Source organism: Mastigoproctus giganteus, chromosome 12 (assembly GCF_048544385.1).
Source record: "Mastigoproctus giganteus isolate SK-2022 chromosome 12, ASM4854438v1, whole genome shotgun sequence".
Taxonomy (NCBI): Eukaryota; Metazoa; Arthropoda; class Arachnida; order Uropygi; family Thelyphonidae; genus Mastigoproctus; species Mastigoproctus giganteus.
Genome location: NC_143586.1, coordinates 15,434,870 through 15,447,623, shown reverse-complemented (window position 1 = coordinate 15,447,623; position 12,754 = coordinate 15,434,870). Strand labels below are relative to the sequence as shown.

The 12,754-nt window shown below is 35.4% G+C and overlaps 1 protein-coding gene across 1 annotated transcript in view; it reads left to right on the top strand.

The window, feature by feature from the left end:
• Positions 1-12,754, top strand: part of LOC150076726 (adenylate cyclase type 10-like) — a 74,163-nt gene that overhangs the window by 26,075 nt on the left and 35,334 nt on the right. Inside the window, exons 6-7 of the mRNA XM_090386627.1 lie at positions 2,091-2,145; positions 11,940-12,019. Coding sequence (XP_090242753.1) covers positions 2,091-2,145; positions 11,940-12,019 — 135 coding nt within the window. The remainder of the gene's footprint in view (positions 1-2,090; positions 2,146-11,939; positions 12,020-12,754) is intronic.

The following is a 12,754-nucleotide window of genomic DNA, read 5'->3' as shown; positions in this document are numbered from 1 at the left end:
GAAATAATAGGAACCTTTTCCTTTTTTTCTCAAAGGAAAAAAGGAAAAGGTTTCTTTTTTTTTTTGTTATATTTCCTAACCTTTTCCTATTATTTCCTAACATAAACTAACCTTAAATAAAAGGAAAAGAAAGAAAGATTTACATATATATATATATATATATATATATCATAACATCAGTCACTCACATAATGCCTGTTGTATCATCTGTTGTATTCTCACACCAATCAATACATTGTCTATCATGCCTACAAGTCAATCAATATATCATTCTCAACTTCTACTGCTGTTACCGGTAACATACACCATCTGTTTACTGAGAATTAGCAGTTAGAAACTGCAGTAGCATCAAACCAGTTTGTCTGGTAAGTTTTCTGTGGTTCTCATGTTGGCTTTCTTTACCTTAGCCAAAAAAATAGTAATAACAATAATTTCAAAGTTGTTAAACATGATTTGTCATTGTGTTATAGCAATGTTTAACTACTGTAATATGATGACATGACCCTAAAAGGTTCCAGATGTTCTCCATCATTCTGAAATATCTTATCTTTTGCAGGTAACCTTAAATGAATCTTTATAGTGACTGCCCTTAACAACACTCCAACCTACCCCAATACTACACTTACGCAAACTCGCACATAACGCTTTACATCTCTGGCCTCCACAGAGTCTGTACCTCTTCAGAGTCATATAAATGCAGAGTTGGGGGAGACGCCTGGTGCCACTTTACCCTTAATTTTAAGAATGCATGTAGTTGAAGTAGTCATTTTTTTGCCTGTCCATTATTTCCTTAATTATTTAGATACCTTTTGTTTTTGACTACTCACATAACATTTTACCCATTCTAATCCTAATTATTTACCTTGTTAGTAGCATTATGCTGGTTATTTTAATATTCAGAGATTGCTAATACTGCTGTATTTTTAACTAAATGAACCATGTAGAGCTTGATGTCATCCATGTACATCAGATGGGAGAGGGTGTACAGGTTTTTCCTTCCTTCTTTTAGGTTTTACAGTGTTTGTTATTGTTATTTGGTTTTATAGGAGCATTAGCAACTAAGGCCATATTGCTCCGGGAATATGCGGTGGTCATTCCCTGACCTTTCTGCATCCTCCGTATTTGGTGGTGACGGGCTCGAACCCCGGTCTAATCAAGAAGAGTGTGCTACGCACTGCTGCTCCTTCCCACCTGGCTACGGAGGCGCCTGATTTTACAGTGAATAGCAGGTTGAGTGCTAGACAGAACCACAGTGGGCTCAGGGCATCTTCCTGAAAGATTCTGCTCCTGATGGGGATTGGTTTGGTTGTGATATTCTCGACTTGATGGTTGTACTCCATTTTGCCATGGTTGGTTCTAAGAAGTTTGTCTCTGTCAGATTGACTTTGTAGATCTTCAGTGTTTCTGAAGGCAAATTCCACACATCTGTTATGCAACTGTCTTTCCTCAATTTGAAATTATGCCCCCCAAGTGCATAATTTGAACAAGAGGAAGAATTCCATCAGCATTGAACCATTCAAAGCCTTATACATCTCAATCAGATAACCTCGCAGGTGTCTAGTCTCCAGATGCTGCAATTTGCAGAACTTTTTTATTATTATATATTATATTATTAATTTATTATTATTTGTTATGTAATAGCATAAATAGCATAGAAATATCAAGTATTAATGTTTATGGAAAGTGTTCATATGGTAGCTTTTGAAGTGCTCTCTGTGGGAGTGTGTTCCAAAGGTTGTGACACAGACACATACACACATTCCTTTTTTATACATATTGAAAATATGAATTATTTCATTAAGATCATATTCTGCTTTTGTATGCCTAATTTCCAATATAAAATTCAGAGAGCAAACCATAGTGGACAATATAGTGTGCATGGATGTACTATATTACGAAATCGAATTAATAGTTTCAAAAATATTTTGCTTCAGGTTTATTTAAATATATTAAAAATACTATATAAATAAGATCGTAATTTAAATTTATTGGAATCAAATTATTGAGTGTCAGTGTAAGGACATTAATGTCCTGACATATAATTATGATAAATCTGTTTTTTGTTTTAATAACAAATGTTTTCATTACAGATAGCTGGTGTCACCCTTGCTATTTCACAGTTGCAGGTGAAAGACAAATTTCAAGGTAAAATAATCATCATCTTTATAAATGGGTATTATTTGATTTCATAAAAATTATAAAATTGAATAATGTGAAGAACAAGGAACCAGGGAAACATTTATTTTTTGAGATTATTTATTATTTGCAAGGTGATCTGATTGAGGTGTATAAGGCCTTGAATGGGTTGAGCAAGCTGAATGCTGATAGGATTCTTCCTCTTTGTAGAATAGACGTGAGGAAATTTTCCTTTACCCAGCGGGTAGTTGATTGGTGGAACAGACTTCCATCTTTTGTTGTGGAAGTTGATAGCCTAAATAAATTTAAGGCTGAGCTGGACAAATTTGGAACAAATGGAGGGGTGAAATGGGAGTTTTTTTTTTTTTTTTTGGCTGATACTGCATAAGCTTGCTTTCTTGCATTTTATGCCTCTACTAATGCTATACACGAAACAATATTTTGGAAGGCACTTAGGAAAGTACAAGAAGGCATTTGCTGGGAATAGCTCCTCTGCAGCTCATACTTTTGGAGGATACGTAATTATGGTCTTGTAACCTTTTCACCATAATTACTTATCCTTCTTGTATTGCACTTCCTGATAGTTGATGAATCATTAATTTGCATATCAGTCAATTCAAATGCTCAAACAAGCTTGCATAGTCAAATTTAAATAAAGAAACAATGTTATATTAGAAAATACTTTTTTTAAAAAATATTTCATAATCTGATGTAACTTTTGTTACTTATAAGATCAGGTCAGTCAGGTTAGTTTATTGCTTTAAGCTGTTGAATACTTAAAACAGTATTCTTGCTCTTTTTTGTGATCAGGTTAGGTTAGATACACAAAATAAAATTAAAAATATTATTTTTGAATACCCATTATAAATTAGGTATACAAAACAATAACAAATACAGTTTATATTCAGTATCTTTGTTCTTTGTTACAAATTTGTTAGGTTAGGTTGCTTTACATTTAATATCCAAAACAATATATTTTCTTGTCCTTTCAGCAAAATGTTATTTAACCTCTTGTTATTAGTAGATAAAACTAGTTAATTTTTAAAGCTAACCTAACTTGACCTAATTAGATAACATTAAGTAATTTTCAGAAATACTTCAAAAACATTATGGAATTTTTAGCTGGTCTCAATGTAACATATTTAAAAATTATAACTGCATTTCTGAATAACAGCTAATTATTATTAACAGTAGTAGTAGTGACAGAGATGCAAGAACCAGGCTTAGCAATGGCAAATGATGCAAGCTTATACAGCATCATATAAAAAAATTGTTCCACCAATCATCCATTTGTTGACTAAAGGCAAATTTCTCCATATCTATTCTGCAACTGTCTTTCCTTCATTTGAATTTCTGCCTCTTCATGTGTGTGGTCTGAGCAAGAGGAGAATCCCATCAGTGTTGAGCTTGCTCAATCCATTCAAAGCCTTAAACACCTTAATCAGATCACTTTGCAGGTGCCTAGTACTATCCAGATGCTTCAATTTGCAGAACTGAAGCCTTTCTTGGTAAGATCACCATTTTGTTCCCCTCACCAATCTTGCTGCCCTTCTCTGTGTTCATTCCATCAGCTCCATGTCCTTCTAAAATGAGGCCTCCAGGCCTGTATACAGTATGCAAGATATGACCTGACAAATTTGATATCAAATCAAATTTGTCAGACAAGACTTTCCCGTAAGAAACCCATGCTGTGTCTGAACTATAATTGCAGTCTTGTCTAGATGATCCTGCAGTGCTTCTTTAACCAGTAATTCCATTATTTCTCCCGGAACAGAAGTTAAACCAACAAGTCTGTAATCACTCATGTCACCCTTTGTTCCCCCTTTGAGAATTGGGGACATATTTGCATATCTCCAGTCCATGGGGACCTCTCCTGAGTCCAAGGAAGCTTTCATAATTATGACTAAGGGTTTGCTTCCTTTGCTGCCTCCTCTAATATAACTGGATTGATCCCCTCCACCCCAGGTGCCTTATGTTCAACTTCAACAATTTCTCCTCCTCCTCCTCCTCTTTGCTCTCAGTTATTACAATCATTTGGCTCCCTGTTAGAATTTTATAAACTTCAAGCATTGCTTTTCCTAAAGAAAGAATTCCAAATGTGTAAATCTAGATGCAGAATACTCATTCAGTTTTTCGGCAACTTCAGCACAATTATCCACATCAAATCAGCAATATCAAGTGGACCAAATTAATATATCCCCTTCCTTCTAGTGTTTACATAATAAAAAAAATCTTTGCATCCTTTGGCAAGGATTTCTCATAATCTGCCTTTGCCTGCCTGACCTCTTTTGTGACTTGGTTACAGGCTAGTTTATATTTACTTATGTATCACTCGATAATTTTTATGCATCTCATGCACTTTTATTCTCTCCCACATGTCTTATTATTCATCTTACATCCATTTAGGCCTAAACCTTGAACAGTATTTCTTAGTTGGTGTGAAAAGCCTAGTAACTTTTATGATTAATTCCTTGAATGCTTTCTATTTAAAGTTTGCTGTTGGTAACATCATCAGTTTGTCCCACGGTATAGACTTTCGAAACTGCTTGAGACCACTGTTTTTCCTTTATGAAAGCAAAAACTCTTCCCTTTATCCCAGTGATAGTTATCTTTACCTTTATCTCAGTTAATATAAAGTTACCTTTATCTCAGTAAATCCCACATAAATGTACTGTGACCACTGCCACCTAGTGGTTCCCTTATTTACAGATTCTTAATGCATGAATAATCACTGCTGATAATCAGATCAAGAGTATTACTCTCTCTTGTTGCGTCTCTAACATGCTGCTGCTGTAGAAAACAATCATCCAATAAATACACAAAAGTCTTGCTAGTGGGTGAGTAAACAATCCCCAAGTTCCAGTCAATATCTGGAAAGTTAAAATCCCTCGTTATAAGACTAATAATAATAATAATAATAATAAGACATTCTGATTTATTGGCCCACTTTATTTCTTAAATACAGTTCTTAAATTTGAACAACAAAATTCATGCAATAAATATGAAAACTATTTTTTATTAATATATTTAGCAGAACTCTTCATGGCATTTAACAGAGATTTGTTATTTTTAATTTTATTCTTAAAATCTGTGCAGTTTAAGTCCCTCAAATTAAAAATACAGGTAATAATCGCATTAACTGTACTTATTTCTAACCTGTTACACTCACCAGTCCATTGTATTTCCATTAAAGAAAATATTTGCTCGCAGCTGGCATTCTGACCTGGAATTGCAAATAAATATGAACATAATCTAATAAACTCGCTCTTTTGTTCAAGGTATTCTATATTTTTAAGTAACGTTGTCCATTTTTCAACACAACTCAATGTATTCCATTCTTTATTATTTTTGATTTCATTTATGGCAATTTTTTTTAAAACTCCAAACTGATCATATAATAAATTTTCATCAAACTTAATTCGGCACCTCCATAGCCAGGTGGGAAGGAGCAGCAGTGCGTAGCACACGCTTCTTGATTAGACCAGGGTTCGAGCCCGTCACCACCAAATACAGAGGATCCGGAAAGGTCAGGGAATGACCACCGCATATCCCTGAGCAATATGGCCTTAGTTGCTAATGCTCCTAAAAACCAAATAACAAACAAACAATCAAACTTAATTTCAATTTTTTCAAATGATTCTACAGAATTTGCTATATCATCCCATTTTGGAATGTTTTTCATTAGCATTCAGTTTAAGAACAGAAATTGTTCTATGGGTTTTGACCAATTTTCTAAATAATTTTTAGCCGTTGAATAAAAATCTATGATTTTGTTTTTAAACTTATGAACTTTTTGGTTTTCTATATCACACTGAATAATTTTTATAGCCTCAAATGGTAGAAATTGATCAGATATTCTTCTGTTATCTCAATCGTTTCAATCGTTTCTTCAACAATAATTTTAACCTCTAGAATAGTTATGTTTGCTTTTTCAATTTTTAGTATTTGGTTATTGAAGAAACTGAGAAAGCTGTGGGCAGTCCACAAATATGCTTCTCCCAATGGATGATTAAAAAATTTCTCAATAAAAACGGGAGGTTTTTCCTTGGATAAAAAAAAGATTTTAAACCTTCGAAAATTTTTAAAATGCATTCAATGGCAAAATGACAACCAGCAAGTTTTAGAGTGGGAGAGTAATTTTTTATACTCTATATCAACGGTAGCACAAAATTGCTTTAAACTTTCCATTTGAACAGTATAAGTGTGAAAGTAAGAAAATATTTTTATAACTACAAATTCCACGTCAACAGCTAGTCTTCCTGCTCCCGATTGAGCAGAATTATGAAATATATACACTATACATCCGACATCTTTGATATTGGAATTAACTGAATTTTGGAGTCGAGAAAATTTGTTGCATTGGCCTCTTCTGTTGAACCCTCCAAAATTAACATTTGTATTGTCAGCTCCAAAAGCAATGCACTTTTCTTTGGGGATATTATTTTCCCCACAGAAAACTTACACAAAAACTCACACAAAAACTTGCTTATCTTTATCGAGGCATGTGCAATGAAAATAAAGGAAGAAAACACACGTCCGAACATCCAAATTACTGAACTTAAACTAAAAGTTGCGTGAAATGAAACTGAACACGTAACATTGCACGTGCATACACGAGAAATGAAGACCTGCCAATCAATGCTAGACATCACCTCCTTGATTATATGGATTAAGTTTTTTGACCATTGTAAAGTTTATAGTTAGGTGGGCGCAAACTGGCGGTGAACAGGCGATGTACAGGCTGTAACTGACGATGCAATTGAAGACAATGCTCTGAACTTTGCTACTAATTTTTTATTGTGCACAAATAAATTTGTGCAAAAATGTTTGTGATAAGAAACCAGGACATTTAAGCATCCTGAAAAAAAATTTCGGGACACTGGGACAGTTTCGCATAAACTGGGACGAATCCTGGAAAACCGGGACGTATGGACACCTTACCTATAACACACTCCTACTCTCAACTTTGCTTTCCCTGTGCTTATGTCACATCAAACTGACTCAACACTGTACTGTCCACCCATGTCAACTGGATGCACTTCCTTAGCCTTATATAAGGAGGTGATTATCCCCTTGTATAAGGCAATGGTCAGGCCACACCTTGAATACTGTATACAAGAGTACAATAAGAAATTGTACAGGGAAATAGAGTGGGCCAGTAAATCAGAGAGTCTTATAATGGGAGATTTTAATTTCCCCGATATTGACTGGAATTTGTGGGTTGGTCACTCACACACTAGCAAGACTTTTGTGAATTTATTGGATGATTGTTTTCTACAACAGCATGTTTGGGATGCAACTAGAGGGAGTAATACTCTTGATCTGATTATCAGTAGTGATTCTTCATGCATTAAGAATCTGCAGATAAAGGAACCACTAGGTGGCAGTGATCACAGTGTGCTGAAGTGGGATTTACTCAAAGAGGTAATTACCATCACGGGTAAAGGGAAGGGTTTTTGCTTTCGTAAAGGCGACTACTATGGTCTAAGACAGTATTTAAATTCTATATGGTGGGACCAACTGATGATGTTACCAACAGCAAATTCAAAATGGGGGACATTCAAAGAATTTTTCTTGGAAGCTACTAGGCTTAACATACTAACTAAGAAATATTGTTCAAGGTTTAGGCCTAAATGGATGTCACACGAACTAATGAGACATATGGCAGAGAAGAAAAATGCATGGGATATAAATTAATCGGTGACATAGAAGCCTATGATAGATATAAGCTGGTCTGTAACCAAGTCACAAAGGAAATTAGGCAGGCAAAGGCAGATTATGAGAAATCTTTGGCAAGGGATGCAAAGAAAAACAGCAAAGAGTTCTTTACTTATGTAAACTCTAGAAGGAAAGGGATGAATCTGATTGGTCCACTGGATATTGATGGTTCAAATGTTGATGATCCTGTCCAGACAGCTAACAAACTAAATGAGTATTTTGCATCTACATTCACAAATGAGGAGTTATTCAGGGAGGGGAATGCCAGAGGTGAATTAAACTCTGGCAGTGATCTAGATGATTTTGTAATAACTAAGAGGAAAGTGGAGGAGAAATTGTTGAAAGTAAACAAAAAAGGCACCCGGGTAGATGGGATCTATACAGTTATATTAAAGGAGGCAGCAAAGGAAGTAAGCAAACCCTTAGCCATAATTATGAGAGCTTCCTTGGACTCAGGGGTGGTAACCATGGACTGGAGATGTGCAAATGTGACCTCAATTCCCAAAGGAGGATCAAAGGGTGAAACAAATAATTATAGACCTGTTAGTTTAACTTCTGTTCTGGGAAAATTAATGCAGGCACTGGTTAAAGAATCATTGCAGGATCATCTAGACAAGACTTCAGTTATAGTTAGGACACACCATGGTTTTGTTAAGGGAAAGACTTGCCTGACCAATTTGATTGGATACTATGATGTGGTCACAAAGGAACTAGATGCAAGGAATAACTTTGATATCATATATTTGGATCTTAGAAAGGCTTTTGATACTGTTGCACATGGAAGACTGCTGCACAAATTTGAGCAGTGTGGCATTGGAGGCAAATTGCTGCTATGGATAAAGGGATGGTTGAGTAGGAGAAGACAGAGAGTGGTAATCAATGGACACTGTTCATCATGGACTAATGTTATTAGTGGAGTCTTCCAGGGTTCGGTGTTGGGTCCATTGTTGTTTTCTGTATTTATAAATGATATTGATGATGGTATATCAGGCTTAATGTCCAAGTTTGCAGATGATATGAAGGTTTGCAGGGTTGTTAATGACACTAATGAGAGTACACTGATGCAACAGGATCTAGAAAAGTTGAACAGATGTAAAGTAAAATGTAAAGTACTACATATGGCAAATGTAAAGTACTACATATGGGAAGCAGTAATCCCAGAGTAACATATCAATTCTGTGGTACCACACTGACAGTGGTAGAGAATGAAAAGGACCTGGGGGAATTGTGCAGGCAGATATGAAGTTTTCTGAGCAGTGGAGATGGTCTGCAAGAGTAGCTCATGGTGTTTTGTCAATGATATAGTGGAATTTTTCTAGCAGGGATAAGGAGGTGATTATCCCCTTTTATAAGGCAATGGGCAAGGCATAACTTGAGTACTGTATACAGGTCTTGAGGCCTCATTTTAAGAAGGTTTTTTTTTTTTTTTTTTTTTAGTACCATTAGCAACTAAGGCCATATTGCTCCACAAATATGCGGTGGTCATTCCCTGACCTTTCTGCATCCTCCGTATTTGGTGGTGACGGGCTCAAACCCCGGTCTAATCAAGAAGTGTGTGCTACGCACTGCTGCTCCTTCCCACCTGGCTACGGAGGCGCCCATTTTAAGAAGGATGTAGAGCTGTTGAAACAAGTACAGAGAAGGGCAACAAGATTAGTGAATGGAACAAAGGGGTGCTCTTATGAAGAAAGGCTTAAGTTTTGCAAATTACAGTGTCTGGAGACTAGGCACCTGCGAGGTGATCTGATTGAGGTGTATAAAGCCTTGAATGGTTTGAGCATGCTCAATGCTGTTGGGATTCTTCCTCTTGCTCAGATTTATCACTTGAGAGGGCATAAATTCAAATTGAGGAAAGACAGTTCTAGGATAGATGTGCAGAAGTTTGCCTTTAGCCAGTGGGTAGTTGGTTGGAACAGACATTGATCCTTTGTTATGGAAGTTGATAGCCTAAATAAATTTAAGGCTGAGTGGACAGGTATTTGGAACAAATGGAGGGGTGAAAAGGAAGCGGTTTTTTTTTTTTTTTTTTTTTTTTTGGCTGATGCTGCATAAGCTTGCTTTCTTGCATCATATGCCTCTACTAATGCTAATGCTTCCTTTCCAAGAGATCCACTTCTTTCTTAAATTAAGCCTCCCAGACCTGTGTGTGTGGTACTCAAGCTATTGTGGCAAAAAAATTTGGGATGGCACCAGTAATACAGGTCATTAGAGTTCCATAAAATCACTTGAAAGAAGTAGCCACTTATCTGTGCCCATTTCCAGAAAATGAATACTCAGCCTCATATTGGATGTTAATTTTTTAATAAATGAATATTTTAATGAGTTTAATAAATGAATATATCTTTTAATTTGATTGACGTGGAAATGATGAATTACCACGGATGCACTGCTAGTGGAAGTAGTAATATGGGGAGTGATATTCTGTTCTTGGCATTACTCACAAAGTTTAGTTTATAAATGACAAGTTTAGTACTACAGCCACTCCCAGACTTATATAAGGGTTGCATTCCTGGTAGTCCATGTAAGTTGGATGCTACGTGTCAGAATTTTCCCCATGCCTGTGCAGGACTCGCAACTGTGCTCGCTGAATTGATTGAATCAAAAAAGAAATGTTTGAAAAACATGAAAATAGAATTATTTATTGTATTCATTCCATTTTTTATCTTATGCACAGGAAAAATTACAAAAGCATGTAATTTAAAAAATTTCAAAATTATAAAATTACAAAAAAAGAGAGGAGACAGGCATAACATCAGTAAGTTTTACCTCTTTAGCATCGTTTCCAGAATCGACGTCTTCAGCTGATAAGTACACTGCTGCAGAGGTTGAGGGCTGTGGAGATTTAGAAGGCGTTGGCAGCTCAACCTTATGAAAGAACATATTAATGGATGACTGGACGGTGGCTTTTTTCTTTTCGTCATAGATTTCTTTGTAGCAAGCAAGCATATCATTCATCCCTCTGTTAACTTTTAAGAATCGTTCACCGTCAGGATCCATCTCTAACCAAGCCATTGCCGATGCAATTTCATGAAATGCCATTGCCATCTCTCTGGTGATGAAGCATCTGGGCTCCTCATTTGGTTCATCTTGCACTTCATCAGCATTTTATTCTTTCACTATCGCTGCCTGCAAGTCAATAAGTTCTCCCTTAGATAATTCCTTTTCTTCTTCCTCTATTAACTCTGCCACGTCTTTGGCATCAACCTCCAACTGAAGTAGCTCTGCAATCTTATTTGCAACCTCTTCATGTGATTCGTCTTTTTCAAATTCTTTGAAGCCTTTTATGTGCCTTGGGCATATTTTCTTGCATGCACCATTTAAATAACTTTTAGTAATTTCTGCCCAGGCCTTATTAATATTTAAGATGGCGTGGTAAATATTGTAAATTTCCAAAAGTCTCTTAACTTAAAATGTTTCTCACCGTCTACTACAGACAATGCCTGATCCATAGGTTTGATGAGCGAAGTCATGTTTTTTTTTTTTTTATGAAAACCCCAAACACGAAAGGTATCAAAACCTATAGTACTTAGTACCGTGCATGGGTTGAAGGAGAAGTATGGGGCAAGGGGGATGCCGGAAACTTTGCTCTAGAGACTAAACATGTGTTTCACCACTTCAAGCCTCCAATAAGCAAAGTGGTGGTATTTCACCGGTTGATGAAAGTCATCTACCACCTACAATAATAACTTATAGAGAATTTCAGTTATATTCATAATTTCGAGCATTTTATGTTTCCTTATTTTTAGTACTGCTGCAGTATTAGGAATTTCTGAATTTCAGAAATACAGACTAGAGGTGCTTTTCTTTACTTACATATGAATCTGTGATTTCTAATTAGCCACCACTTTTTTTATTTTTATTTTATAGAAGGCATCTGTTATAACCGTGCCTTATTCACAATAGATTCATCACTCATTCCAAAGAATACATTAAAACATTTCTTATTGATTCATTGTGTGATGAATAGAACAACCACAGTGATCATATTCGTAAGTATCACATCAGTATTAATTATTATGATTTCAAATATTGCTACTTTATATACTTTTATTTTAAATTAACTAGCCTACTCTGAAATTTTTCAGATAGGGAACTCACATTTAAGAAGTACAAGGATCTGAATATTACAGATATCAAGAAGTTCCTTCTTCCAATTATTCGAAAAGTATATCATTGTGCTCTTACTGTTACTATTATTATTTTTTATTAAAATAGGAGTTGACAGTTGTTTTTTTCTTTATTTATTTTTTTAAGTTATCATTTTTCTGTCTTTCTTGTATGTTATTTCTCTGGCTACAACTTAAATGCATTTCTTCTTTTACTCATTCTTTTTGTATCTCCATTCTGTTCCCACACTATCTGGTGCTGGTAGGAGGCAGGGGATAGAGATATACTGATTATGCTCTATTTTCAGTTTATAGCACTTTGCTTATATCATATTTGTATTCTATACAAATAAGAGTACAATAATTTACACATATTTGTATAAAATACAATATAGCGTATTATATCATATAAAATAAAATTCATTTATGTCAGTTACCACCAATTGTTTGATTTATGTAGCTTGCAAAAGCCAAAATTAAATAAATTTTAGCTTTTGTAAAGCCCAATTTACAAATTGTACTTTAAAAAAATGCAAAGGCAGGCCATAAGATCCTCTTCTTAGAACTTTATGTCAAACATGTTTGAAAGCTTTAGGAGTAAAGAGTACTTGTGTGTATTTTTCTCCAAGTTGAGAAGAGAGGAAGTCAAAGAGCTCCAAGCGATTAGTGGAGTTGGGAGAACGGTAGAGACAACAGATGAATTTGACACAATGAGGTAGAGAGATTTTAAGCCAGAGAAGATCAAAGAGAGGAGATTCCAAATTGCCAAGTCTCTGACAGGGAATATCAGAATG